Here is a 24,493-nt window from a genome sequence, read left to right as displayed (position 1 = left end):
AGATGTGATGGGATAATATGATGCAAGATTAATTTTACTGAGTAACGGGACAGTGTGTACAGGTGGAAATAACCCAACCACAACAGAAGTGATTAAAAAAAAAAAGAACAGCAAGTGATAATACCCTGTGAAATGGCTTTCTCACTCAAGGGCCACCTGGGGAAGAAGTGCAAAGTATCACTGAGCACCACAGGTTTGTGCCGGGAAAGGGAAAGGGAAAGGGAAAGGGAAAGGGAAAGGGAAAGGGCAAGGGCAAGGGCAAGGGCAAGGGATAGGGCAAGGGATAGGGCAAGGGCAAGGGCAAGGGCAAGGGATAGGGATAGGGATAGGGATAGGGATAGGGATAGGGAAAGGGAAAGGGCAAGGGATAGGGCAAGGGATAGGGCAAGGGATAGGGATAGGGATAGGGATAGGGATAGGGATAGGGCAAGGGATAGGGCAAGGGATAGGGCAAGGGATAGGGCAAGGGATAGGGCAAGGGATAGGGCAAGGGATAGGGATAGGGATAGGGATAGGGCAAGGGATAGGGCAAGGGATAGGGCAAGGGATAGGGATAGGGATAGGGATAGGGATAGGGATAGGGAAAGGGATAGGGAAAGGGAAAGGCAAAGGGAAAGGGAAAGGGAAAGGGAAAGACGAAGGGAGCCTGGGTGCCAGGTACCATGGATATGTGTCTTGTTTGATCCTACCATGCCAAGTAAAGACTATGTTAAACCCATGTATGTACACACTGAGACATCAAGAGCCAGGATTTGAATTCAAGTCACCCTTATGGGGTTCTCTGTGTCAGGACACTCTACCAAGGTGTCCCCAAAGGACTAAAGACAAACCTTTGCAGAGTCTGAACACAACCTCGAAAGATTTGTAACCTCTAAACTGAAGCATCTGATTTGTCAAGTTAACTGCCTCTTGATTAGAATAATCCCTTGATAGAGAGTCTCACTGGAAACCAAATGGGAGACAATATTCAGCACAAGTTATTTTTTTTTAAAGGAACAGTAGGCAGAAATAGCAAAATATTAATAAGATATTAACACACCTCACCCTGCCTAAGTGACCCAGACTCGAATGTGTTCATTTCCAACAACGAAGTATTAACACTCTGTCCCATGCACAATCCTGCCCAGTGCTTTCTCCCAGAGAAGGGAGCCCAATGGCATAGTGGGACACAATCCCAGGCTGGTGAGTCAGTCCTCCTACACAACTTACAAAAGTTTGTTAACATTATTTCTTGGCCCCTCTCTTCCAACACACAATTTTGCTATGAATAAGAGACACTGGGTGTTTTATCTGGCAGAAGAGTGTCACATAGGAAAGGCTGGAAGTAAATAAATGCCAAGTCACTTGTAAGACTAGAAAAAAGGAGAGAGGAATTCTGACGTCACCTGATCAAGACAGACGGGTGGGCGTAGGGAATAAAGAAGGTATGGGATAATCATCTTCAAGTCCTAGAGAAGACCAGAGGGAGCTCAAGGAAACTCTGTATCTATGGCTCACTAGTGAACCCAAACAGGAATGGGTTCAAATGACATTAACAGAGAATGCACTAAATCTAGAAAATGTTTATCTGGGGCAGACAGGGTAATCTGTGGTAAGCACACAATCAGGAGCCTACAAATTTGTATCACTGCAGGGATTCACTGATCTGATCATGCCTTTCTACTTCTCAGAAACTTTCTTTGGCTCCCCAAAGCCTCCCAAATTGAATAATACAACCCAGCCACTATAAGGCCCTAGCTTACCTTTCAGGCCTCACCTTGCACCTAATGGATGCCATTCATCTCAAGTGAACCTTACAACCCAAAGTTTCCAGAATGTAGGGGAATGTCCTATGGATTTTCTCATATGAATGATATTCACAATGCCTGCCACCCATCCACTTCTGGTTATCAAAATCCCACATATTCCAGGGGCGCCTGGGTGGCTCAGTTAAGCCGCTGACTTTGTCTCAGGTCACAAGCTCATGGTCTGTGAGTTCAAGCCCCGCGTAGGGCTCTGCACTGATAGCTCGGAGCCTGGAGCCTGCAGCCTGCTTTGATTCTCTCTCTCTCTCTCTCTCTCTCTCTCTCTCTCTGCCCCTTCTCCACTTGTGCTCTCTCTCAAAAATAGATAAACTTAAAAATTTTTTTTTAAATCCCACATATTCTTGAAGCTCCACTTAAAATTCCACTTATTCCACGAAGCTTTCCCTAGTCCATCAGAAAGCTGCCTGTTCTTTCTGTGGTCCTCCATGGTGCTTTCATGGTGCCACGTGACTCATCCTGGCATCACTCATCTATGGATTTTAACCGCCCCCCCCCCCCCAATACCGGGTACAGGCTCCTTTAGGGAAGAGACTTGTCATACCTACACCCAGTCTGTAGTGCTAGCACTGTCCCTATTCACAGGAGACTATCGATAATGTTTGCCGAACTCAGATGACATCATTCTTTATTCCAGGAGAGTCACTCCGAAATCACTTAAGTTGTATTTTAATAGAATCAAGACAGTGACCTTGGATGTTCTTCCCATACAGACCTGAAAATTTCAGGCAGAGATGTTTTCCCCACAGCTGGGTAGTAAGTTCTATACCATTTCAAACAGGTTCAACCAAATGAAAACTTTTCTGGGGCACCTGGATGGTTCAGCAGTTGAGCGTCTGACCCTTGGTTTCGGCTCAGGTCATGATCTCACAGTTCATGGGACTGAACCCTGAACCTGGGAGTTCTCTCTCTCTCTGCCCTCTCCCCCACTCGTGCTCTCTCCCAAATTAAAAGAAAAAAAAATGGAGATTTTTCTGAGAATCAACATGCAGCAACACAACACAAATACAAATAAGGATTTTTTTTTTTTTTAAAGTAGGCTCTAGGCCCAGTGAGTGTGGAGCCCAACACAGGGCTTGAACTCACAACCCTAAGATCAAGACCTGAGCCGTGATAAAAAGAGATGCTTGACTGACCAAACCACTCAGGCACCCCACAAATTAGGACTTTTAAACTTTAAGTGAAGTATAACTTACATACAGAAAAGAACACATTTAATAATAAAACTCAATACTCCATGAACTGTCACAAACTGGACATACTGTATAACTGTGACCTAGTAAAAAACAGTAACAACAACAACAACAACAACAACAACCAGAACTGAAGCTCCCCGTGCCCCCTTCCATCACAAGTACGTCACCCCCAATACTCTGGTTTCTCTTCAGATCGTATAAATCTTTCGCCTTTTACAAGTACATCACCCCCATCTCTAGGGGTAACCGTGAGCCTCACCTCTAAAGGCATGCATTAGTTTTGACCAATCATCACGCACTCTTGTCTTTTTCGCTCCACTTTGTCTGGGACACTCTAAAGACCCCACTTTTGCCCTCTGGAGCTCGAAGATCAGATTAAGTTATTTTTAAAAATGCACTGAAACCTGCTTGGCTCTGGAGAAGTCCACCAAGTTGGAAGATGCGGAGGCTTTTACACCTTACCTTCCCAAATGCAATAGTAAGTCAGCTCCCGTTCTTCCTTTAATCCTCAGCCCCACGGCAGCTGGCCAGCCAACGCTGGTGTTGCAATGCAACGGCCTCCTCCCTTACAGACTGCTGGGCCAGGACAGCCTCGAACACCCAGGAGCGCTTGCACACAGAGAGCTGGCTGACTTCTGGCTCACTTTAAAACTATAACAATGCTTGGCATGTCCTTGACGGTCCAGGCTGGGGAAAGCAACAGCATTCAGAGCTCAAATCAATCTACCTCACTGCTTGTCAGCAAATCTCAGGTGAAAATGTCTAATGAGGGTAGAAGGCTGAAACTATTGTTGGGTCACACCTTTTTATAGCCTTTTATAGCCCTCGCTCTGCAGGGTAATGAAGGGCGAGGTGTACACATCGTTACCAGATGCCCATGCATTCCCTAAACCCAAAGTGAAATTTCACGTACGTGCTGGGAAAAAAGCTGTGGGCGTCCCCCACGTCATCCAGAGCCGGCCCCGAGGGCAAGTGCACGGTGCAGCTGTCTCAGGGCGGGACCCAGGGCGGACAAAGGTTCACGGATCACCCGGAGTCAGCTTGCACGTGAACTGTGCGGATCAGGAGATCCATGTTCCAGTTTCGGCACTGACAGTAACTAGTTATGTCGTTAGCTAAATCAGGTCACGTCTGTGAGCTTCAACTTCCTCATCTATAAAGAGACGGAACCATACAAGTCACAGCTAACAGTGCAAATTCCATGACCTTTAATCCAAGTTATCTTTACTGTGAGACAGTATCGTGGAATAGTCAAGACCCTGGGCTCCAGAGACAAACTGCTTTTGCTTTCTGTCTAGGCACCGCTTTTACGAGCTGTGTGGCTTTGGGAAAATGATTTAGCCTCTCTGTGCCTCAGTGTCCTCTTCTGTAAAATGGAGATCATCTTTCTTCAAAGAGTTGTGAATGAATGAATGAGATAATACGCATAAAGTGCTTAAAGAGTTCCTGGCACAGAGAATGGTTTCAAAAAAGGTTTGCTACTGTTGTCATTCCAATTTCATTTAAAAATGTACCTCCATGTAAAAACTGAAAGGAAACAAGCTCCAAACAATGGTTATTTTTGCATGGCGGGGTTAAGAGGAGTCATTCTTGTTTTTATGTTTCCATATTTTCCAATTCAAAAAAAAAAAAAAAAAAAAAAAGAACATGAAATACCATTTTGGCAGAATAGATGCTATTTTTAAAAATGACTGCTAGCCCCTTTCAGTTCTCTTAGAATGACTTGGCTATTATTAGTTTACGTGAAAGGCAGACCACCGACATCCTAGTGAAAAGCCATCGCTAATAATGTTTTCCTTCCGGCAGCAGCAACATTTCCACGGTCACCTCAATGTTCTGGAACAAAGGCTACAGAAAAGCCTAAGCCCTGGACTAACATCAAAAACCGACACTGAGTCACCTCTGCCAACAATCCAAGGCTCCGATACAACGTAAGCGAGCTCACCTCGCTCACTGGGAAGCCAGGCACAGCACAAAGTAATACAGTGGCTGCGGGAACATGCTGTTCCTGCTTCCAAAGAGGGCTCTCTTCGTGACATTTCATATCTACCCCCTAAAAGCTCCAGAGGAAAACGAACAAAAGGGAAGGACAGTAAATGCAGGGGCACACCACCCGAACCCCACCCAAGAGAAGTGGAAAAGGGAACGCAGTGTGTGTGTGTGGGGGGGGGGGGGTTGTGGAGTGGGGGGGGGCGGGCCTGTAGATGCCTGGAGGGCGCGGACCGAGGCATGAGTCCCCGGAGGTTCTGGGGTCACGGAATGGCCCGAACTAGCAGAGGCAGACAGAGATCAGAACGAAGAGGGGATGACAACTGCCTGCCTAGACCCGAGGCCGGATACAATGGACCTTTTGCGTTAAGAAAAGCTGCCTGGGGAAAAAAAGAAAAGAAAAGAAAAGCTGCTTGAGCTCAGTCACACTAGGAAAGAGTCAGTCCTTGAAACCGGCGGCCATTTCCTAGGCAACAGGTATTCCCCAACGCACACGAGCGTGCTCTCACAGACAGGCCCACAAAGGCACTCACAGGTCTCTGTGGCCCGGGGTCCAGGCCCACACGGCTGACATTCTGTACCCTTACGCATTTTAGCCGGAATCTAATTTCAGGTCCAGAGGCAAGGCTGCTCCTGTGGCATGCCAATCAGAATGTGCTAGGCTTTGCTGTGGCAACAATGCCAAAATCTCAGTGGCTTTAAAAAAAAAAAAGAAAGAAAGAAAAAGAAAGGAAGGAAGAAAGGAAAGGTTCATTCTTGCTCGTGCTAACAAGACTGCTGGGCATCAGCTAAGGGACCCCAGCTGTGAGGGAGCCTCCACCTTCTGCAGTGTTGCTGGTGGCCATGGCAGGGGACTTGGGGAATCGTTCATTGGAGCCTAAAGACTTCCATCAGAAGAGGCACTTATGGCTTCGTCCGCTCACTGTACCGGGCCTAGCTAACTTCAAGGGGGCTACAGGACGGGGAAAGACAATCCCACCACATGCCCGGGAGGAAAAATGTCACGTTAGGGACACGTGTGGCATCTCATTTGTTAAAAATTCTGAGATAGGTTCTACCGTTACTATTTTACAAATGAGAAAACTAGGCACAGAGAAGTTAGATAAAGTTGCCTACAGGCACACAACTAGTGAACAGCAGAGTGGGGACTGAAATCCAGGCAGTCTGTCTCCAGAGCCTGCCTCCCTAACAATGACAGGGTACTTTTACTATGAGTCAGGCATTGTGCTAAATACTTTTTTTAGCATTCATATATTCTATATACTAACCCTCTTTCATGAGAAAAGCCAGGCTGGTAAACAAATAGATTTCTTGAGGTCCTCCACAGATAATGAATAGCTTAGCTGGGGCTACACTCTGACATACGAAACAGGTAAGACTTTGCAGGACCTAAGCTCAGCCACCAATAGTGTGAGAACCTGCTCTGCAGTGGCCCTACCGGGGGCACCAGGACTTGTGTGGACGCCCTGGGTCTGGTTAAGACTGCTCTGTCAGCACGCTTACCCTCCCTCAGTCTGAACTTGAAAAATTCGTCCAGGTTGCTGCCTAACCACAGCGCTGATGTTGCTGGCTGAAACCACACCAATATCAGGTTTGATACGGCCTGTGACATTCATTCTTTTTCACCCGTGCTTTAAAATAGGCACAGTGGTGCAGGCAAAGTAATTCTGAGGAAAAAAAAAAAAAGCCTATTGCTTTTACTGAAATCACATGCAGCATTTACAATCACTAAGGGAAGAAAGAGAAGGAGAGAAACAGATGGTAAAAATCAGAGAAGTGAGATAAGAGACCCCTGGAGAAGAAGCCAGCCACGTCTAAGGGCCTAACAACTGAGGGGTTCAGCTCTGGACGCATGTGGGGAAGGCGCTCAGTAGATAAGTCATAGATCTGCCTGGAGAAAAGGGAAGACACTCGTCCCTCTGCTGGGTGATAGAGCAGAGAAAACAAGGGACTGCCTGGCATGGCCCTGTAGGGGTACCTTTTTTATGTTGTACCAAAAATGCGAGCTTTTTATCACTTTGCTGCTAGTAATGCATACGGCACGACTAAGCCATCTTCCGTCTTGCTTTGTGGTAACTTGACATGCACTTGCAAAATGTCTCCCCACTCAGTGAACCCAGGGAAGCCAACCAAAGCCCTGAACCCCAGCACCAAACGCTTGGTTCTCTTGCTAACTGAGCTAACCTGCACTGGAGAAGTAATTCTGAAAGCTTGTTAAGCAGCCTCATAACGAGATACTCACACATTCATATTGATACCTACAGAAAGTAGTCGATACCTGTATTTAGAAGAATGCCACTTTCCCTCCCTCTACATGCTAGAAATGATAAACCTTAGGGAAGCCTGGGTGGCTCAGTCAATAGAGGGTCTCTTAATTCCAGCTCAGGGCATGTTCTCACAGTTCATGGGTTCAAGCCCCACCACGTTGGGCTCTGCGTGGACGGTGCAGAGCCTGCTTGGGATTCTCTCTCTCCCTCTCTCTCTGCCCCTTCCCTGCTCTTGCTCTCTCTCAAAAATAAACATTAAAAGAAAAATGAAAAACTTAAAGATCTTCACATAGTATCCCAAAGATATTTTTTTAGTAAAGTGACTTCATAAAATGTTTGTTCTAATTAGCTTAGACAAGGAACACTTTTGTAGCTCAAGTCTGACAATAGTACACTATGAACTTTTAAAGAAGTTCATGGCGTACAGAACAGGAACTGAATCACTAGTTTTACTATAAAGGTTTTATTTCCCCTGCCTCTTCCTCTCTTAGCATCATGGACCAAAGAAATTTGACAGCATCAGGAGTTTTTAGTCCTTGCCTGCAGGTAAAGTTCACCTCATTACTCCGGGATTAAGGATCGTTTGGAACAGGGGACAGACTACGTGTACCTTTGCTGGCCCAATCCTTTATCCCAACGCTGCGAATTAACAGATGCAGGAGATTAGACAAAGTGTTTACGGTTCTCAAAAACAAATTCTTCAAGCATCTTCAAGCACTTATGAACACTTGACACTGTAATTAGAAATAATTATCTTCTCATTAAGCCTCTACCAGGCAACAGTGGTAACCTACTTTGAATTACATGCACTAGAAAATATAGATGTCTTCAAAATAGCTTAGAACTCACTTTCAATTAATACAAACTAATCTCTTACAAAATTAGTCTGACCTGATAAAAATTTACTAGATGCCATGTAATCTACAGAAGAATTAAATCAGAGGGGGAGAAGAAGCTAGAAGGGACAGGCTAGGGTAACGAAAAGCAAGCAACGTACATTTAAATCCAACCGCAGGTAAAGGACAGCCATGGTCCCCTGGGGAGGAGACTGGAGAGGCATGTGAAGCAACACCAAAAGAGGGCTATTTCTTTTTCTTTTTTAATATTATTTTTGGGAGAGCACAAGTGGGGGAGGGGCAAAGAGAGGGGGACAGAGGATCCCAAGTGGGCTCTGTGCTGACAGCAGTGAGCCTGATGTGGGGCTGGAACTTCTAAAATGCGAGATCATGACCTGAGTCGAAGTCAGATGCTCAACCAACTGAGCCACCCGGTGCCCCCAAAAGAAGGCTATTTCTAAGAGAAAGAGTCTCTGGGCATCCTATCTATCTTGCCTCAAAAACAGGCAAGTCTGGGAAAGGGAAGTGAACACCTAACACCTGCCCCCCATCTCTACAGGTCGGGCACGAAGAACTCGGCCTTCTTGAAGGAACAGCTCACAGTTCCTTCTGGTGGGGAGATATGGGATGGGGAGTTCTAAAGGGGAAGCAGGAAACCCCAATTTTAGGACTGAATGCAGAATGAACATCATTGTGGCTTTTAGTTCCTACACTTAGAAGAAACTTGGGGTGTGTGAGAACCCCTGGGTGCTGAACTAACCACTTCCAGGGTTCTGGAGTCCTTCCTACCATGGGAGTTACTCCCCCACCGGTTTCTGGCAGTGGGAGGGTCAGTAAAACCCTCGCAGGAAAGGGACTGAGCACTTGCCTTGAGGACTAGGGGAGAGGTAGAAATACCACATTATACCCCAAGAGAACCACCTCGGGAATCGAAGCAGGAGAGACAGCTCTGAAGGAGGAGAAAAATGGGTCTCCAAGGCCCTTAGCCAGTAAGCAGGGTTCTTGGGAGGAACGTGTGCTTAACCTAAGTTTCTGAATGATGACCACACAAAGCCAGCACTGTCCTGCAGTCTTTCAGCATCTCCAATCCGAACGAAGTCTTTGAGGATTTCTTAGTGCCCTCTCAGAGGCACATGACAACAGCTAACTTCACCTGAGGGGCACTGATCTGCAACAGAAGTCAGACTGTCGGCACTGGAAGAATCTCGTAGATCTCACTTGGCTTAATGCCCGTTTTAAAAAGCAATAGCTTCAATACGAACCCAAGTAACTTTTCATTTCAGTCCACAATCTGTTCATGAGAGGTACTCTTCACAGGAAAAGTAATTTTCCCTACAAGGGGAAGTAATTTGTCCACTGAAGTATAGCTTCTTAGCTAAATACATAAAGTAAATATAATAGTCAATATGATAGGGGTGTCCTATCAGATAACAATGTCTCCCTTTTTGCTAGGAAGTTCAGCCCAAATGAATAACTGTTAGACCTGGTGATTAGCATTCCCCTCCTTTTTAATTTTCAATTTTATTTTTGGATATTACTGCTACTCTATTTCCCATGCTTTATCACACCCTCTTAGGATAAAGAGGTAAATGTGCCTCAATCTACAGATGTTAGGTAGGTCACCCTGCCTGGCGGTGAGCACCATACTCTTGCTCCCATATGTAACGGGGAATATGGTCAAACACATCCAGCTCATAAGCTGACACAGCTCCTTCTGTCCCCCATTCCCAGGGCACCTGGAGAAAGCCACACTGAAGATTACAACTTGGCTTGTGTCCTTTGAAAAGTTGCTTAGTAAGACTGAGCCAGGAAACAGAACTTGATACTTGGGTCCCAAAGCACATTCCCAAAGCAAACCTAAGCCTCCTTATTAAGTTTTTCTCTTCAGGTCAGGGTTTAATTTGGTTTTGGTACTATAAAAAATATTGCATGCGTACTGGATAATTAGTACAGAATTTTGTTATAAATAGAACACAACTAGTCGTCAGATAGGGCTTAGAAATAACATACCTAATTCTGTAGTAGAAAAAAACTGATCCTTACTAGTTTATTTCCCTTTTGCAATATGGAGCTTATTTCCTTTAAGCAATTTTATTTTTCCTAATGTAAGCCAGGAGTATTATCACCAACTAACAATTAGAAATAAAAATCTCCCTTAGTTCTACCAAAATAATAAATAGCATCATATTCAAGGAAAAAAATTTTCATGTCCATGAAAAGAACAATCAACATTTTAGTATTTATTTTTCATATGGAAGTTACGTTAGGCTTCAAAGGAGGCCAAGCAATGTAAAAAAACTCTGACTGCCTTGGGCCAAATAAAACTATCTTTTTAAAAGACAAACCAAGTCCTGTTCCTTCTGAAAATCTTTAAAATTCCCTAGACTAAGGGTGCCTGGCTGGCTCAGTCAGTCGAGCATGTGACTCCTGATCTCAGGGTTGTGAATTCAAGCCCCACACTGGGTGTGAAGACTATTTAAAAAAAAAAAAAAATTGATAATAAAAAAATTTCCCTGAGGCACCCGGGTGGCTCAGTCGGTTAAGCTTCCCACTCTTGGTTTCGGTTCAGGTCACGATCTCATGGTTCATGAACTCAAGCCCCACATTGGGCTCTGTGCTGACAATGCAGAGTCTGCTTGGGATTCTCTCCCTCCCTCTCTGCATCTCCTGCGCATGCGCTCTCTCTCAGAATAAATAAACTTAAAAAAAATTGTTAAAAAAGAAACTAATACGTGAAATCCTCAGCAAAGAATTTAGAACTCTCTTGATCAGGGTCCTATCTTGGCCATATTCCAGGAGACTTGCCCATAATGATATTTTGAGCGCATCTATGCAAGAGGCACCAGAGTAAGGCTGGAGCTTTGTATACACTCTCATTTCATCACCATAGCCCCATGAAGTCGGTATCAATAGCTATGCTTTACAGATTTGGAATGGGAAGGCATGAAATAGGTTGTGGTTATAGCTAATAAGCACAGAACCAGGATTTGTACCAAAGCCTGTAAGCTTTCAACCTTCATCTTACTCCATTAACCCAACAAGCCTCTGAATGCTTCACGCACTTTCCTATTTCTGTGTGTTAAGTACCTCCTATCTCCTCACCCTAGCGTGGCCTTGCATGCCTCCACCCCAATTTACCTTTCCAGGACCAGTTCAAACACTGTCTCTTCCACAAAGCTACCCCTACCCCCACGCTCTGCTAGAACAGACGGCTTCCTTTGTGCTCTCCCCAAAATTTGCATTTACCCCTTGAACAGTGTTTATCCTGCTAGGCATCTAAGTATTTATATAACATTGGATCCCCCTCCCCACCCCCTCATGCTGAAGCCTTAAAGCTCAAAGGGACGCAATGTCTGATAAGCCACGTGTGCCCTGCCCCACATTCCTTCTTCAATAGGACCTTAGTCTCTTGCTCAATCAATGGTAGACAAACAGCCAACTGGGGCAGCCAGCTGTCCCTCCTGTTTACATTCTCTTGGTTGCTGGCCAGGAGGGAATCAAGGAGAACCCGTAGCCAAGAGGTTATTCAGGGTTGTATTCCAGACAGACTGGACTGCAGACGGTTAATGCCTCTCGATTCAAGCAGAAGATCAAAAATTCAGGAAACTGACGTGTCTCATGGCTTTCTGTTGCTCCAAACAACATAGGTGACCAACTAACACATGACCCACAATGTACAGAATACACAGGCGTACGCCCTTCCTCCCTCAGTGACCTTCTCCCTGCCGGCATCATCCTAACTGTTGCTGAGAATCCACATGCTTGCTCCTTCTTTCACACCGTGTTTTAACTCAATACGCTATTTGTGATGGCATAAGGATGCAGTCTTAGAATTGCAATAAATGAAAAACTTTTTTTGAAATACCGTATCTACTGTGCCAGCAACATTATCAGGTGTAGTTCCCTGTCCCTTAGGAAAACATAATTCAATAGAACGTGAACACAAAAATAAAGAAGTCCTCTTATCCTCCAGAGTCTAAGGAGACAATGACTTGTTTTAAAGGACAAAAGGAAAGGGGTGCCTGGGTGACTCAGTCAGCTGAGCACCTGACTCTCGATTTCAGTTCAGGTCATGATCTCACAGTTTGTGGGTTTGAGCCCTGCTTCGGGCAGGCTTGGGATTCTCTGTTTCCCTCTCTCTCTACCTCTCTCTTGCTCACTTTCTCTCTCTCTCGCTCTCTCTCAAAATAAATAAATAAACATTAAAAAAAATAAATAAAGGACAAAAGGAAGGGTTCCTGGGTGGCTCAGTCAGTTGAGTGTCTGACTCTTGATTTTGGCTCAGGTCACGATTCCAGGGACATGGGATCAAGCCCCAAGTTGGGTTCCACACTGAGCACAAAGCCTGCTTGAGATTTTCTCTCTCTCTCTCTCTGCCCCTCCCCTCCTCAGGTGCACTTCTCTCTCAAAAATAAATAACTACACATAAAAAAGAAAATAAACGACACAAGCAGGCCTCAAGAAGAATGGTTCAAGAGAGGACAGGATCTTGGCAAAATAGTACAAGTTGATTTTAAAAAGAGAAGCTACTGGTTAAAGACTTAAGCATCATATAATTTTCCACTTGCTTCACATACATTATTTTATTTTTCCTTTCAAGAATATGAGATGAGAATAATTACTTCACAGATGGAAAAAGCAAGCGACTTGTCTGAAGTCACAAAGCCAATAAGTGGGAGACCCGTGATTCCAGCCGGCTGCAAAGTCTGCGCTCTAACATTCCCACCTTTCACTGAGAGTCCTGCTGCCTTATGCCAGACCCTTTACTAGACACAAACATGTTTCCCACACCCCTCCAACCCTAAATTTTCGTTCACTTAAAGCACTGTGTATCCATTAAATATTGCAAAGTGGAAAATACGTACCGGAGAGAAACCAGGAGACCAAATACTAACAAACAGCTTTAGGCAGTTCTTGGTGCCACAAGGCAATTACTGGAGATGTTGCCAATTTAACATTAATGAGTTAGAGAAGAAACTAGCTTAGATCCCAAGATATCTTGAATACAAAATGTAGCCTGCTTCTGTTTTAACCACCGCTACTGACTCTCCACGCCAGTGAAACATGCCAGTTTGTACAGAAAGCCCCTCCTCTGAGTACAGCCCTAGGAGGCAGATAATAATCAGAGGCTCTGCTACGGGGATGAAGCAAAGAGGAGGCTTCTTTCTCCCACAGCCACAGCAGTTTAAAAGCACTGAAGATTTATATTTCAGATACAGGACAGTCCTCTAGGAACACACTGCTTTGTAATCTGGAAAAAAGGAAACTACAAAAAAATAAATTGAACTGTGGATTGTGATTTTTAAGATAAACACTATACCATGACCTTTCTTGGAACCCATGTCTATATTTGGGGTGACGATATTTCCAGAGGGAACAGCCTTCCAGGGCTCACTCACACCTGCAGCAACCAGCCAGCTGAGATTCACAAGAAAGCCCCAATTCCAAAGCCATGTGTCCTAAACAAAGGTTAATTGTATTATGGTGGTAGCATATGTTCATGGTTAAAAGCAGATACAGGGCCAGACTGTGTAGGTTCAAATCCTAGCTCTGTCACATTAAATGTATCATCGTAGGTGATGATGATAGGTGCTCATTCTCTCTATGCCTCGGTTTCCTCATCTGTAAAGTGGGGACAGCAGTACCTACTTCATGGGGTGACTGTAAACTTGAGATGAATTAATATTCGTGAAGTGCTTGCAACAGGGCCTCATACAGAGTTAAATGCTCTAAGTATAGGCTATCGCTTATCAAACCCAACATACCCAGACAGGTGGGAACTTGGGAAAAGTCCAGAGCCAAGAGCAATGATGCTGCTGTCACCACGATTACGCTCTTCCCAGAGAAGCTGGTAACTCCCTCCCCACTCCACATCATGGAATCTGCTTATGTGTGCATATGCATCTTGCAGCGGAGACAGGATGGGGAAAGTCAGGCAGAATCTCAAAGCACACAGGAGGTCCCTTCAGAATCAAGTTCCAATGAATCTGAACTGAACTGTAAAGAGAATTTTTCAAAAGATGCCCATTCACCCAAAAGCAGAACACCTAAGTATCTGAGTGATCCAACTTTTGAAAAGGTACAAGACCTCAAATGACTAAAATTTAAAATCTCAATATCTGATCCTTAATTTTTTTTCTTCAGTATCATTAGTCTTCTATGTTGCTACTTAAGTGAAACTAGGACTCTAAATTAAGGCCCTAAAGAGACATTATCTAACATTTCCCTAAGTCTTTAAGCAAAACAAGGAAAAATTGTGTTAGAAAAACCTATCTAATTATTGTAACTTGCTACTTCCTGTAAAAAAATAAATAAATAAAAAAGCCTCCCAAACTAATCCTTGAGGGTATTATGTCATGGAAGCTTGTTTTTACAGATGATGCGTGGGGTTTTTTTGAACTGGGTGATCGTTAACTCCATAACCGTATCTATCAATGGCATCATTCGCTAATTTTGCCCAGGTTCTCTCCACCCCTGACTCAAGCTGTCACCAAATCCTGTTATCTCTTTGTCCAAGAATCTCTCCCTAGATTGACCCTTCCTCGCTCTCCCCAGATCCACCCACTGAATCCAGACCCTCACTTCCTATTTCATCTACACAAAGGGCAAGAGTTTAAATGGGTTTCACTGTGTTCAGTGTTTCATTTCCTCAATGCAGCCACGGAGAGTCATTATACTCATCTTCTTCGCATTATAACGCTGTCAAGACGTACAACGGCTCTTCCTCTCATAAAGGAATTGGGTTCTTCCTCCTGCCGGTACTTAATCCCTGAGTAATTTTTCCTACTCCAACTTGCCTAGGTCTGTCTTCCTCCTACCACCTCCCTGACAGACTCCAGGGCTACGGTGCATTGAATACATTTCTGCACTTTCTTTCCACCCCAATACTTACGTCATTCCTTCTGGGCACACCCATTCCAAGACCTCGGTCTTACCCACATCCTACCATCCCTCAAGATTTCTTCTATGAGGCCTTTCCAAAGAACTCCTGCCCAAGTTACTTCCGCTCCTCCCGGATCCATTCTGGCCCTTGTTAATACTACGTATTTTATTCTCCTTACTAGATCTTTACGTTGCTGCAAGTATTCACTTTTTTAGATTCCGTACAACAGCACAGAACTAGCAGTATCACTGACTAGCAAATACTTATTTATGTGGCCAGCTTCTTTATGCTATAAAGCAGTATATTCCAAATTCTGAATGAGACCCACAGTAAGAAATATGTATTTACCAATATATACGTACACATGTGTGCATGTATACATGTATGTAACTTTTATGAAATAATACTTGTATTTACTACATGCAATCCAACTTTATAAGCATATTTTTAAAAACAGCTCATTTTTTGGACCACTGCATATCAGGAAATTATAATTAATTTTAATTTAAGGGTATGTTAATTTTATTATGTAGAGAATGTCCCTGGTTTTGTATACATGTCAGAAACCAAGTACCTTAATGTCTACATGTAACTTACTTTGCAACAGATTACATACACACTACATAAAACAAATATGGAAAATTTAATTGTTGAATCTTGATATGGTAGGTGGGTATTTGCTGTACTCTTCCTTCTACTTTTCCATATAAAAATATAAAATGATGGCTGTTATGCATTAAATTTATTCCATGACCAATGAATGGGACTCAATCTTGTTTGAACTAGTGCTTTATAACTGGGAAAAAGACAAGCCACATGTTTCTGTGTCCGATAATTAAAGAGGCTCTAACATACTGAAGAATGTCCTGTGGTTACTTCCTGGCCAGTGGGGTCAATAAAGGATTAAACTTTCCAGTGCTGAGTCCACTAATCTCTCCTACAACATTCTTTCTATGAAACTTTCTATGAATCATTACTAAGAGTAACATATCTGATCAAGGAACAGTTTCTTACTTGCAAAGCTCACAGACTTAGAGTTTACCCTAAAACTTCTCAAGAAAAAGCTTTGTGGTTTTCATCAAGGCTTTAAGAGGACTATACCTGGAAACAGCAGAAGTTCAAGGCTACGCACCGAAACTGCAGAACTCATAATAAGCATGTGCACACCTTAGAATTTTCCCCTTCCTTCTCCTTTAAGAACTGGTTCTCGGGGCACCTGGGTGGCGCAGTCGGTTAAGCGTCCGACTTCAGCCAGGTCACGATCTCGCGGTCCGTGAGTTCGAGCCCCGCGTCAGGCTCTGGGCTGATGGCTCAGAGCCTGGAGCCTGTTTCCGATTCTGTGTCTCCCTCTCTCTCTGCCCCTCCCCCGTTCATGCTCTGTCTCTCTCTGTCCCAAAAATAAATAAATGTTGAAAAAAAAAAAAATTAAAAAAAAAAAAAAAAAAGAGAACTGGTTCTCAGGGTGCCTGGGTGGCTCAGTCTTGGGCGTCCAACTTCGGCTCTGGTCATGACCTCATGGCTCGTGGGTTCCAGGCCTGTGTCAGGCTCTGTGGGCTCTGTACTGACAGCTCAGAGCCTGGAGCCTGCTTTGAATTCTGTCTCCCTCTCTCTCTGCCCCTCCCCCACTCATGCTCACTCGCGCTCTCTCTCTCAAAAATAAACAAACATATAAAAAAGATTAAATAAAAAAAAGAATTGGTTCTCATAAAGGAATAATTTCCATGAAGAGAGAAACACCTCATTTAATGGATACTGAAAGAGAAGTTTTATAGATGAGTGAATGGAATCTCTAGATAATTAACATTCTTACCATTTAAGGGCCAACATTTTTAAGCCTTGCTGATGTTGGATTTCTAAACTACTAAATTCCCACGACTTCTTCCCTATTGACTGGGGCCATCCATATGATCAGGTGTGAATTGTGACAGAGCACCGTGAAGTCACGAAGAATCCTAGACCAGGTCAGTCGGGGACCTGGGGGTCTAATGAACTCTCCAGTCTTAGGTCCCTCATTTGAGAAAACAAGGTGGATGAAGTCTGTGACCTTTAAGGCCCTGGAGGCTTTTCTACTCAACAGTTCTGTTACTGTTAGGTCTGTGAAGCTCGCAGCCCTCAGCACATACCAAGTAACAAACATCGAATAGGTACCCTTCCTTATTCTTACTCTCACTACCAAAATGACGATTAAGCAAAATGCAGTTAAAAACCATATGCGGCAAATAAAAAGAACAAACAGCTATTCACACACAACATAGACGAATCTCATTGTGTCACACTTCATGCTGTATGATTCTTGTGATGTGGAGGTCGGAACCGCTCTTGCTGGGGAGCAGAGGCAGGGAGTGTGATCTGCCAGAAGGTGGCACAAGGGAGCCCTAGGGTGCAGACAATGGTGAGGCGGGTGGTGGTTAATGTGGTACACACAGGTAAAAATCATCCGACTGCACATTTAAGATGTATGTACCTGCAAGTCATTCCTTAAAAAAGTAAAAAATACAAAAAAAAAAAAAAAAACTTTAGACAATGAAAATACAGGGGCTGTCAAATTACTATTTTATCTTTACAGTACTTATAACATTGAAAATGAATGTAGACTAATACAGCATTGTATTATATACAATTGTACTGTTCAGTTCTAGCAAAATAAGAACTTTAACTTCATTAGTGTCAATTCATACTGCGTTTTATCAGCTCTTTAACGTTTTTTAAAAAATGTTTATTTATTTTGAGAGAGAGCGAGTGAGTGAGCACTGTGAGTGCAGAGCCCTATGCAGGATGTGATCTCACAAACTGTGAGATCATGACCTGAGCTGAAACCAAGAGACGCTTAACCAACCGAACCACCCAGGAGCCCCCAGCTCTTTAACATTTTTAAAGTTCCTGAAGCTTTCAAGACTCTGCCTAATAAGTATTTATTTTTACTACCAGAATATAGCAGAGCAAATGCACAAAACACAGAAAGCAAAGAAATCTGTATGGTATACTAGCAAAGCACTAATATCTGTGGTTATAACTAATCCCATCAGGCTTAGATACAAAAATATTTAATCTTAAATTCTGCAAAATGTAGCAACATCCAAAACACCATGCTGATGCAGACTGCAAATGACCTGGTTCATTACATAACAGTTATTTAGAAAGCCAATGTTTCTCTAAGAGGCCGAATTTAACTATAAAAGCACACAAAGTACAATTAGAGCTTATTCACTTACTTTGAACCAAATGTTTTTATGATAGTTAATGGAATTGATTTAGACCAAATGTTTTTATGATAATTAACAGAATTGACTAATTTAGTTTAATGGAACTGATAGTTAATGGAACTGATTTAGGTTCCACCAAGCCCCCCCCAAATACAGAATTTCTACTCAAAAAATGTTTCCTTGTCTATCTTTTGTGAGCCGGGCAGTATGCTAAAAGCACCAGAGTCAGAAAGGTAAAAATGACAAACCGTGCCTCTGCCCTAGGATCTCCCTCTCTAGGCAGGGAGACACATGGAACTACAGAAATGCAGAAAAACGTGAGGAATAAAGAGGCAGAAAAAAGTAACTAGAAGCCTTCAATGAGACGGCTTCTAAGAGGATGATATTTGACTTGGACACAGAAGGGGCAGCTCAAAAATCAGCCAAAAGAACCTAGCAAGGAGCATAATGTGTCCACAGAGGCAAAAAGCAGAATATTTGGGAAACTGTGGTTTCTTGAGGTGTCTAGAATTTAGAAGGACTGAATCAGGGTACAGTTGAGAGGGTTGGGGCAAAAAAGACGTGCAAGGCAAGTATCTGTGAGAGGGAGGCACAAGACAGAACACAGACCCCCCCCCCCCCCCCGCAGCTGGCTGTGTGAGCCACACTAGACTGGACACAATACCAGGTGAAAGGGGAAGCCAGGGTTTTTAAAGTAAGTTGGGATTTTTTAATCATAAAAATACTGAGAAATAGAGATCTTGAAATATCAAAAATGCAAGGGAAAAAAATCACCCATAACACCCTCCCTTAATTAATTTTTTTTTTTTAATGTTTATTTATTTTTGGGAGACAGAGAGAAACAGAGAACGAGCAGGGGAGGAACAGAGAGATGGGGGAGACACAGAATCCAAAGCAGGCTCCAGGCTCTGAGCTGTCAGCACAGAGCCTGACATGGGGCTCGAATCTACGAACCGTGAGATCATGACCTGAGCCACAGTCGCTCAACCGACTGAGCCACCCAGGCACCCCAACACCCTCACTTGAATACAGACACTGTTTAGACTCTTAACTTTTTAGAAACACAGAACTGTGGTTATTTTGTACATAGAGATTTCGGATACGGTTCACGTGCAGTATATACAGAGACATAAGAAGGATCCGCTAATCTGTAGGATTTGGTCAATATATGCCTTATACTCACACTGCATTGCATACCAACACTAAGCGGGCCTCTGTTGGAGACACAGAGATTCTATAACCAGACCCACTATTCAAAAAAAAAAAAAAAATCATTTGAAGCTAAGGATAGCTGAGTTCTCATCTAAAATATTATCTGTCACATAATAAGAAATTGGGCATTTTGCCTCATACACACATGACAGATCATTTATTCCATCTCTACTCTCTTCTGGAGACATGAGAGGCTACACACGTTCCAATGATTGCCGCCCTCACGCTTTTTACCAGAGGGCTCGACAGATTACAAAGGATAGAATTTTCACGTAAAATGCAAGAAAAGGCAGGAGTTAAAGATGACTTCCCTGAAGGCTACGATTCCTTTGGTCTTTTATTTATGGATTGAAAAGAGAAATCCTTCAACGTAGGCCGCAAATCCTATTCCCCTCACTCTAAGCCATCCATAGTTGGAAAGTATCCCAGATTCTTCTGGCTATAGGAAAGCACCACAATGTACCTGTGTATCTACAGTATCTATTATGACTCAGATTCTATCTGAAAAAATTTAAAAATCCAAATTACATTAGTAAAAGGGGAGAAGAGGCATGTGAAGAATAGAAAGAAAGCCGTCTGGGAAAGTTTCAATGTCAGATGCTTTTTTCTCTTTACTGTCAATGGTAATGAACCAAATCCTGGGTCCATACCTGGCCTAGAACCCTAACTTCCCAATGAGATCACAAGAACTCTCAGACAGGACACCTGTTCTGAGCGTATTACAGAACCACCTATGTGCAGAATTACCGTCGAAAAACTTATTAATTTTATGCCCAGTCGGAAGACTGCCTTTCTTAAGAGGCTTTACTCATACCTAGTTCCCTAAGATATATGAACGATGGGGTTTTCTTTTTGCCTATACTGGGAAAGCTGATGAACTTAGTAAGACTCCAGGGGCTGCTAACTCCATAACAGTATTCCAGTGTGGTGCACTTTATTAATTCAACAGAGTCCACCTACCTTATTCAGCATTTCAAAATGTTGAAGAACCAACTGTTCAAGATTCACCAACTGCGAACATTATGAAACCTCATTCAGCCCAAGATATTACTCTGAATTTGATGAACTGAAATGTCTTTGATCTCTATACTTGATGCTTCTGATGTCATCTCATTACTCTGGATGTTATGACTGATGTTCTATCAATAAGGCATTGTAAATATATCTGTAAGTATGTCCACAATCCTTGTGTCAGAGAAAGAATGCTCAACTGCTTTTCATCCTGGATAAACATGTAGTCAACAATCAGTGAATATACACTTCATATTACAGGATTGACTCAAAGTGTTCAATCATATCTAATCAGAAGCAAGGGTATGTTTATCTTATTAAGGGACACATTTTTCTTTTTTTTTATTTTTTTTAAAAAAAATTTTTTTTTCAACGTTTATTTATTTTTGGGACAGAGAGAGACAGAGCATGAACGGGGAAGGGGCAGAGAGAGAGGGAGACACAGAATCGGAAACAGGCTCCAGGCTCTGAGCCATCAGCCCAGAGCCTGACGCGGGGCTCGAACTCACGGACCGTGAGATCGTGACCTGGCTGAAGTCGGACGCTTAACCGACTGCGCCACCCAGGCGCCCCAAGGGACACATTTTTCAAAGGAACCAAACTTTATATATAAACAGTGGGAAAGTAACAAACATAATTAGACAAAATTAAACAATAAGCAGATTTGGGCACCATCATTTATTTTCCACTTATATAACATCTTTCATCAAAAATTTCAATAAATCTTGCCAAGTGTTCAGTGTTCGTGTCCCAACCTGGGATATGATTATCTGAAAGTGTTACAAGTCTACTATGAATTTCACACTCAACAACAGGCATTCAGTCTTTAGAACTCGTTAATTCTTTCCTCCCTCTTGCTTCTCATATCACTAAATCCTCTTTCTTTCTTGATCATCTCTCCAACTCCTAACCCCTCCCTGCCCTCCACCTGACACTGCCCAGTCTAGGTCTTTTATTCTGCACACTGGGCCACTGCAACCACCTCCTTACTCAACCACCTCCTTACGCGTCTCACTATCTCAGGCTGCCCCTCCCAGTGGCAGCACTCGGGTTGTCTACAGGAGGAGGTCTAAATTCAGTTCGCTGGAAATCAAGGCCTTCTGTGTCTCAACCTGAACCTGCCTCTCCAGGTTCTGTACTCACACCCCATTACCTGGACCAAATGGCCTATCCAGGTGACCTTTGACCAGATCAAAAGCGACATGCCCACGTGGTTTCTACTGGCTCGCCTCCCCTTGGCTCATGAGCTCCCCCATGGATGCAGTCTCACTACCCCCTCCACCTCCACCATCTACTTGGTGCCTGCCTGTTGGCATGACAGGTGTCTGACATATTTTGTCTCTATTCCTCACCCCAATTCTACAGGTTATGTTTAGTCTATCATAAGGAATATCAAGGACGTCAAGGACCCTGAAAAGGTCACAAGCCAGTGAGTGATAAGCCCGAGTTCCAACTCAGGTCTGAGTCCACAGCCTGTGTTTGTTGTAAAACCTCAGGCTTCCTCGACCGCCACCCCCAACTTTTTACTTACCAAAACCATGGGTTCCCTCAATCTGGCTCATGTTAACCTTTTCCACACGAAGTCATTTATCACCTCCAATCTAGAAACCACTGCTTACTCAGAACTCCTGCCGCTTTGAGTCCTTCCTGCAGCACTACATTTTCTACTGCCTCGTATTATTAGTTATCTTATTCTTTCCCCCGCTTTTCTGCAGTCCTAGAGCCTCACAATGTCTTCTGAACACAGCAGGCACAGGGCTGTCTTACAACGTTGTTTTGTACTTTGTTATTATTTCCTCTGGGTGAAATGCCAAATCAGGTAAAAAGATCAGACAAAAGGGCTAATTTTGGTGACTTAAAAATGTTATCAAAGACCCAAGCTCTCTCCATTTTTCCGTTCCACCACTCTTGGGACATCTGCTTGTTCTCTCACGGAGGCAAAAAGAGCTACTGAGGTTCTAAGAATCACATGCAGACCATTTCTGGCTGCAGACAAGCAAACCACTTTTCTTGCACATTTTATTAAGGAGGAAAACATTTTTCTAGAAACAGCCCAGCAGATCTCCTCTTAGGGCCCTTTGGCCAGGGCTGAGTCACAGGTCCATACACTAGTTACAAGGGAGGCTGTGGAAGCAGGATCTAACATTTTCAGCCTCTACTTCAGGAGCCAGCTCAGCCAGCCAGAGAGAAAGAGAAAGAATCGTGCTTGCACAGGCAACCTACAGTGTTTGCAAACAACACTGTTAGAGAAAATATTAATGCGATGATAAGCTCTGTAAAAGGAAACCCCTCCATATCCACACAGATGAATCAGCAAAAGTTTGCTAATCGGGTAGAACAGTCCGGTGCTCACTGCCCTAGAGGTGGGAGAGAATGGAGCTGGAGTCCCCCAGTTCTTGAAGCAGGAACTTATGAATACGTTTCTTTCCCTCAGAAACTTAGATACCACAGTCTCTTTCACCACAAGGAAGGGCGGGCAAGGAGGAAAAAGAACCTAGTGCTTCTGAGCTTCCTATGTTCTCCAAAGAGCTGCAAAAGGAAAAAAACAAAAACAAAAACAAAAACAAAAACAAAAACCTCAAGAGATTTAAAGAACAGAAGTGATATCCAACTATTTATAGGTCTTTGCCTCTTTTTCCTATTCTTTGCTGTTTTTTAAAATTTTTTAATGTTTATTTATTTTTGAGAGAGAGAGAGAGAGAGAGAGAGAGAGAGAGAGAGAAATGAATGAGTGGGGGAGGGGCATAGAGAGAAGGAGACACAGAACCCAAAGCAGGCTCCAGGCTTCGGGCTGTCACCACTGAGCCCAATGCGGGGCTCGAACTCATGAACCGCAAGATCATGACCTGAGCTGAAGTCAGACGCTTAACTACTGAGCCACCCAGCTGCCCCCCTCTTTGCTGCTTCTAACTGGACAGTCTCCTTGAACCACCACCACCAGCACCGTCATCTATTTCCAGTTCCAGAATCAACACAGACACCTATCAGAGGGGAACCGCTTAAGAAAATTCCAGCACAATGGAAAACAATGTAGCCACTAAAACGGAGGTGAATGTGAATGGGCTACACGGACAGCTATCCAAGTCTCATTGTTAGGGGAGAAAAGCAAGATGCACAGCTAGCTCATTTGTGCTTTAAAAGAGATAGAGTTTTGGGGTTTATATATATACAAGCGTACTTTAGTTGTCTGGAAAATTTCCAGAAGGAAATCTCAGGAAATGTGAATGGTGGTTACCTCTGGGAAACAGGGTTGGGAATTTGGGGACAGTGATACTTTTTGTTATATATTGATTTCTGGAAGGGTCTGTTGTTACTCACTTTGATATTATTTTTAACAAAGTTCCCAGGGCTTGTACTCTCAAAGTCAGACTAATACGCAAATACCTTTAAAATTTCATTAGCACTCTCAAGATACTTTCCTGCTCACTCCTCTTAGGCCCTATGATTTTACTAATAGCAAAATAACATATTTTTTTAAAAATAGCAAAATAACTGACCTCAGTATTCAGGATAGTAAGTCGAAGAGAGTCACAGAGTGACTACCTGGTGACTGTTTGCATATATACAGCTCATGTGACTCCTGAGGGCTAGACTGCTTTATTTGTGACTCTCAAATTTTTTTTTTTTTTTTTTTGAGAAAGAGCGTACACAGCGGGGGAGGGGCAGAGAGAAGGAGAGACAGAATCCCAAGCAGGCTCTGCATGCAGAGCCTGATGGGCTCAAACTCACGAATCCTGAGATTCACAAATTCTGAGATCAAGAGTTGGACGCTCATCTGACTGTACCACCCAGGCATCCCTGTGTTCTCAATTCTTAAAGTTTGGTTTTGCCCTTCAAAAATGGTTTCTGTAACAACTACGAAAAGCAGTAAGGGTATCTCCTTAAGGTTAAAGTGTCTCAGGGGCCAAAATAGGGTGGCCCTACTATTTCAATGTAAAAACATTTTTGATGGCTCCAGGATTTAAACAAAGCAATGCTGAAATCAGATTACAAGATATATTTAAAATGTTCATAATTTAATGAATTCTTAAAACATTAAAAATTGTTTGCCACATGCTCTAGAGACCCAGAAATTCCATTCCTAGGACCAAATG

The 24,493-nt window shown here is 43.3% G+C and overlaps 1 protein-coding gene across 15 annotated transcripts in view; it reads right to left on the bottom strand.

Annotated features, from left to right (window-relative positions):
• Positions 1–24,493, bottom strand: part of TMCC3 (transmembrane and coiled-coil domain family 3) — a 326,327-nt gene that overhangs the window by 51,183 nt on the left and 250,651 nt on the right. The window contains exon 1 of one of the 15 annotated variants that reach the window (XM_086712639.1): positions 3,912–4,623. The exons of 12 other annotated variants lie outside the window; for them this stretch is intronic. Coding sequence is in view for 1 of the 3 variants with exons in the window: in XM_086712630.1 (XP_086568756.1) it covers positions 3,258–3,269 (12 nt within the window). In the remaining 2 variants the exon portion in view is untranslated. 2 more of the 15 variants (XM_086712633.1, XM_086712630.1) reach the window with 2 other exon arrangements.

This window comes from Puma concolor, chromosome B4 (assembly GCF_028749965.1).
Source record: "Puma concolor isolate L17-30 chromosome B4, mPumCon1.1.hap2, whole genome shotgun sequence".
Lineage (NCBI taxonomy): Eukaryota > Metazoa > Chordata > Mammalia > Carnivora > Felidae > Puma > Puma concolor.
This window is presented reverse-complemented; position numbering and strand designations above follow the sequence as displayed.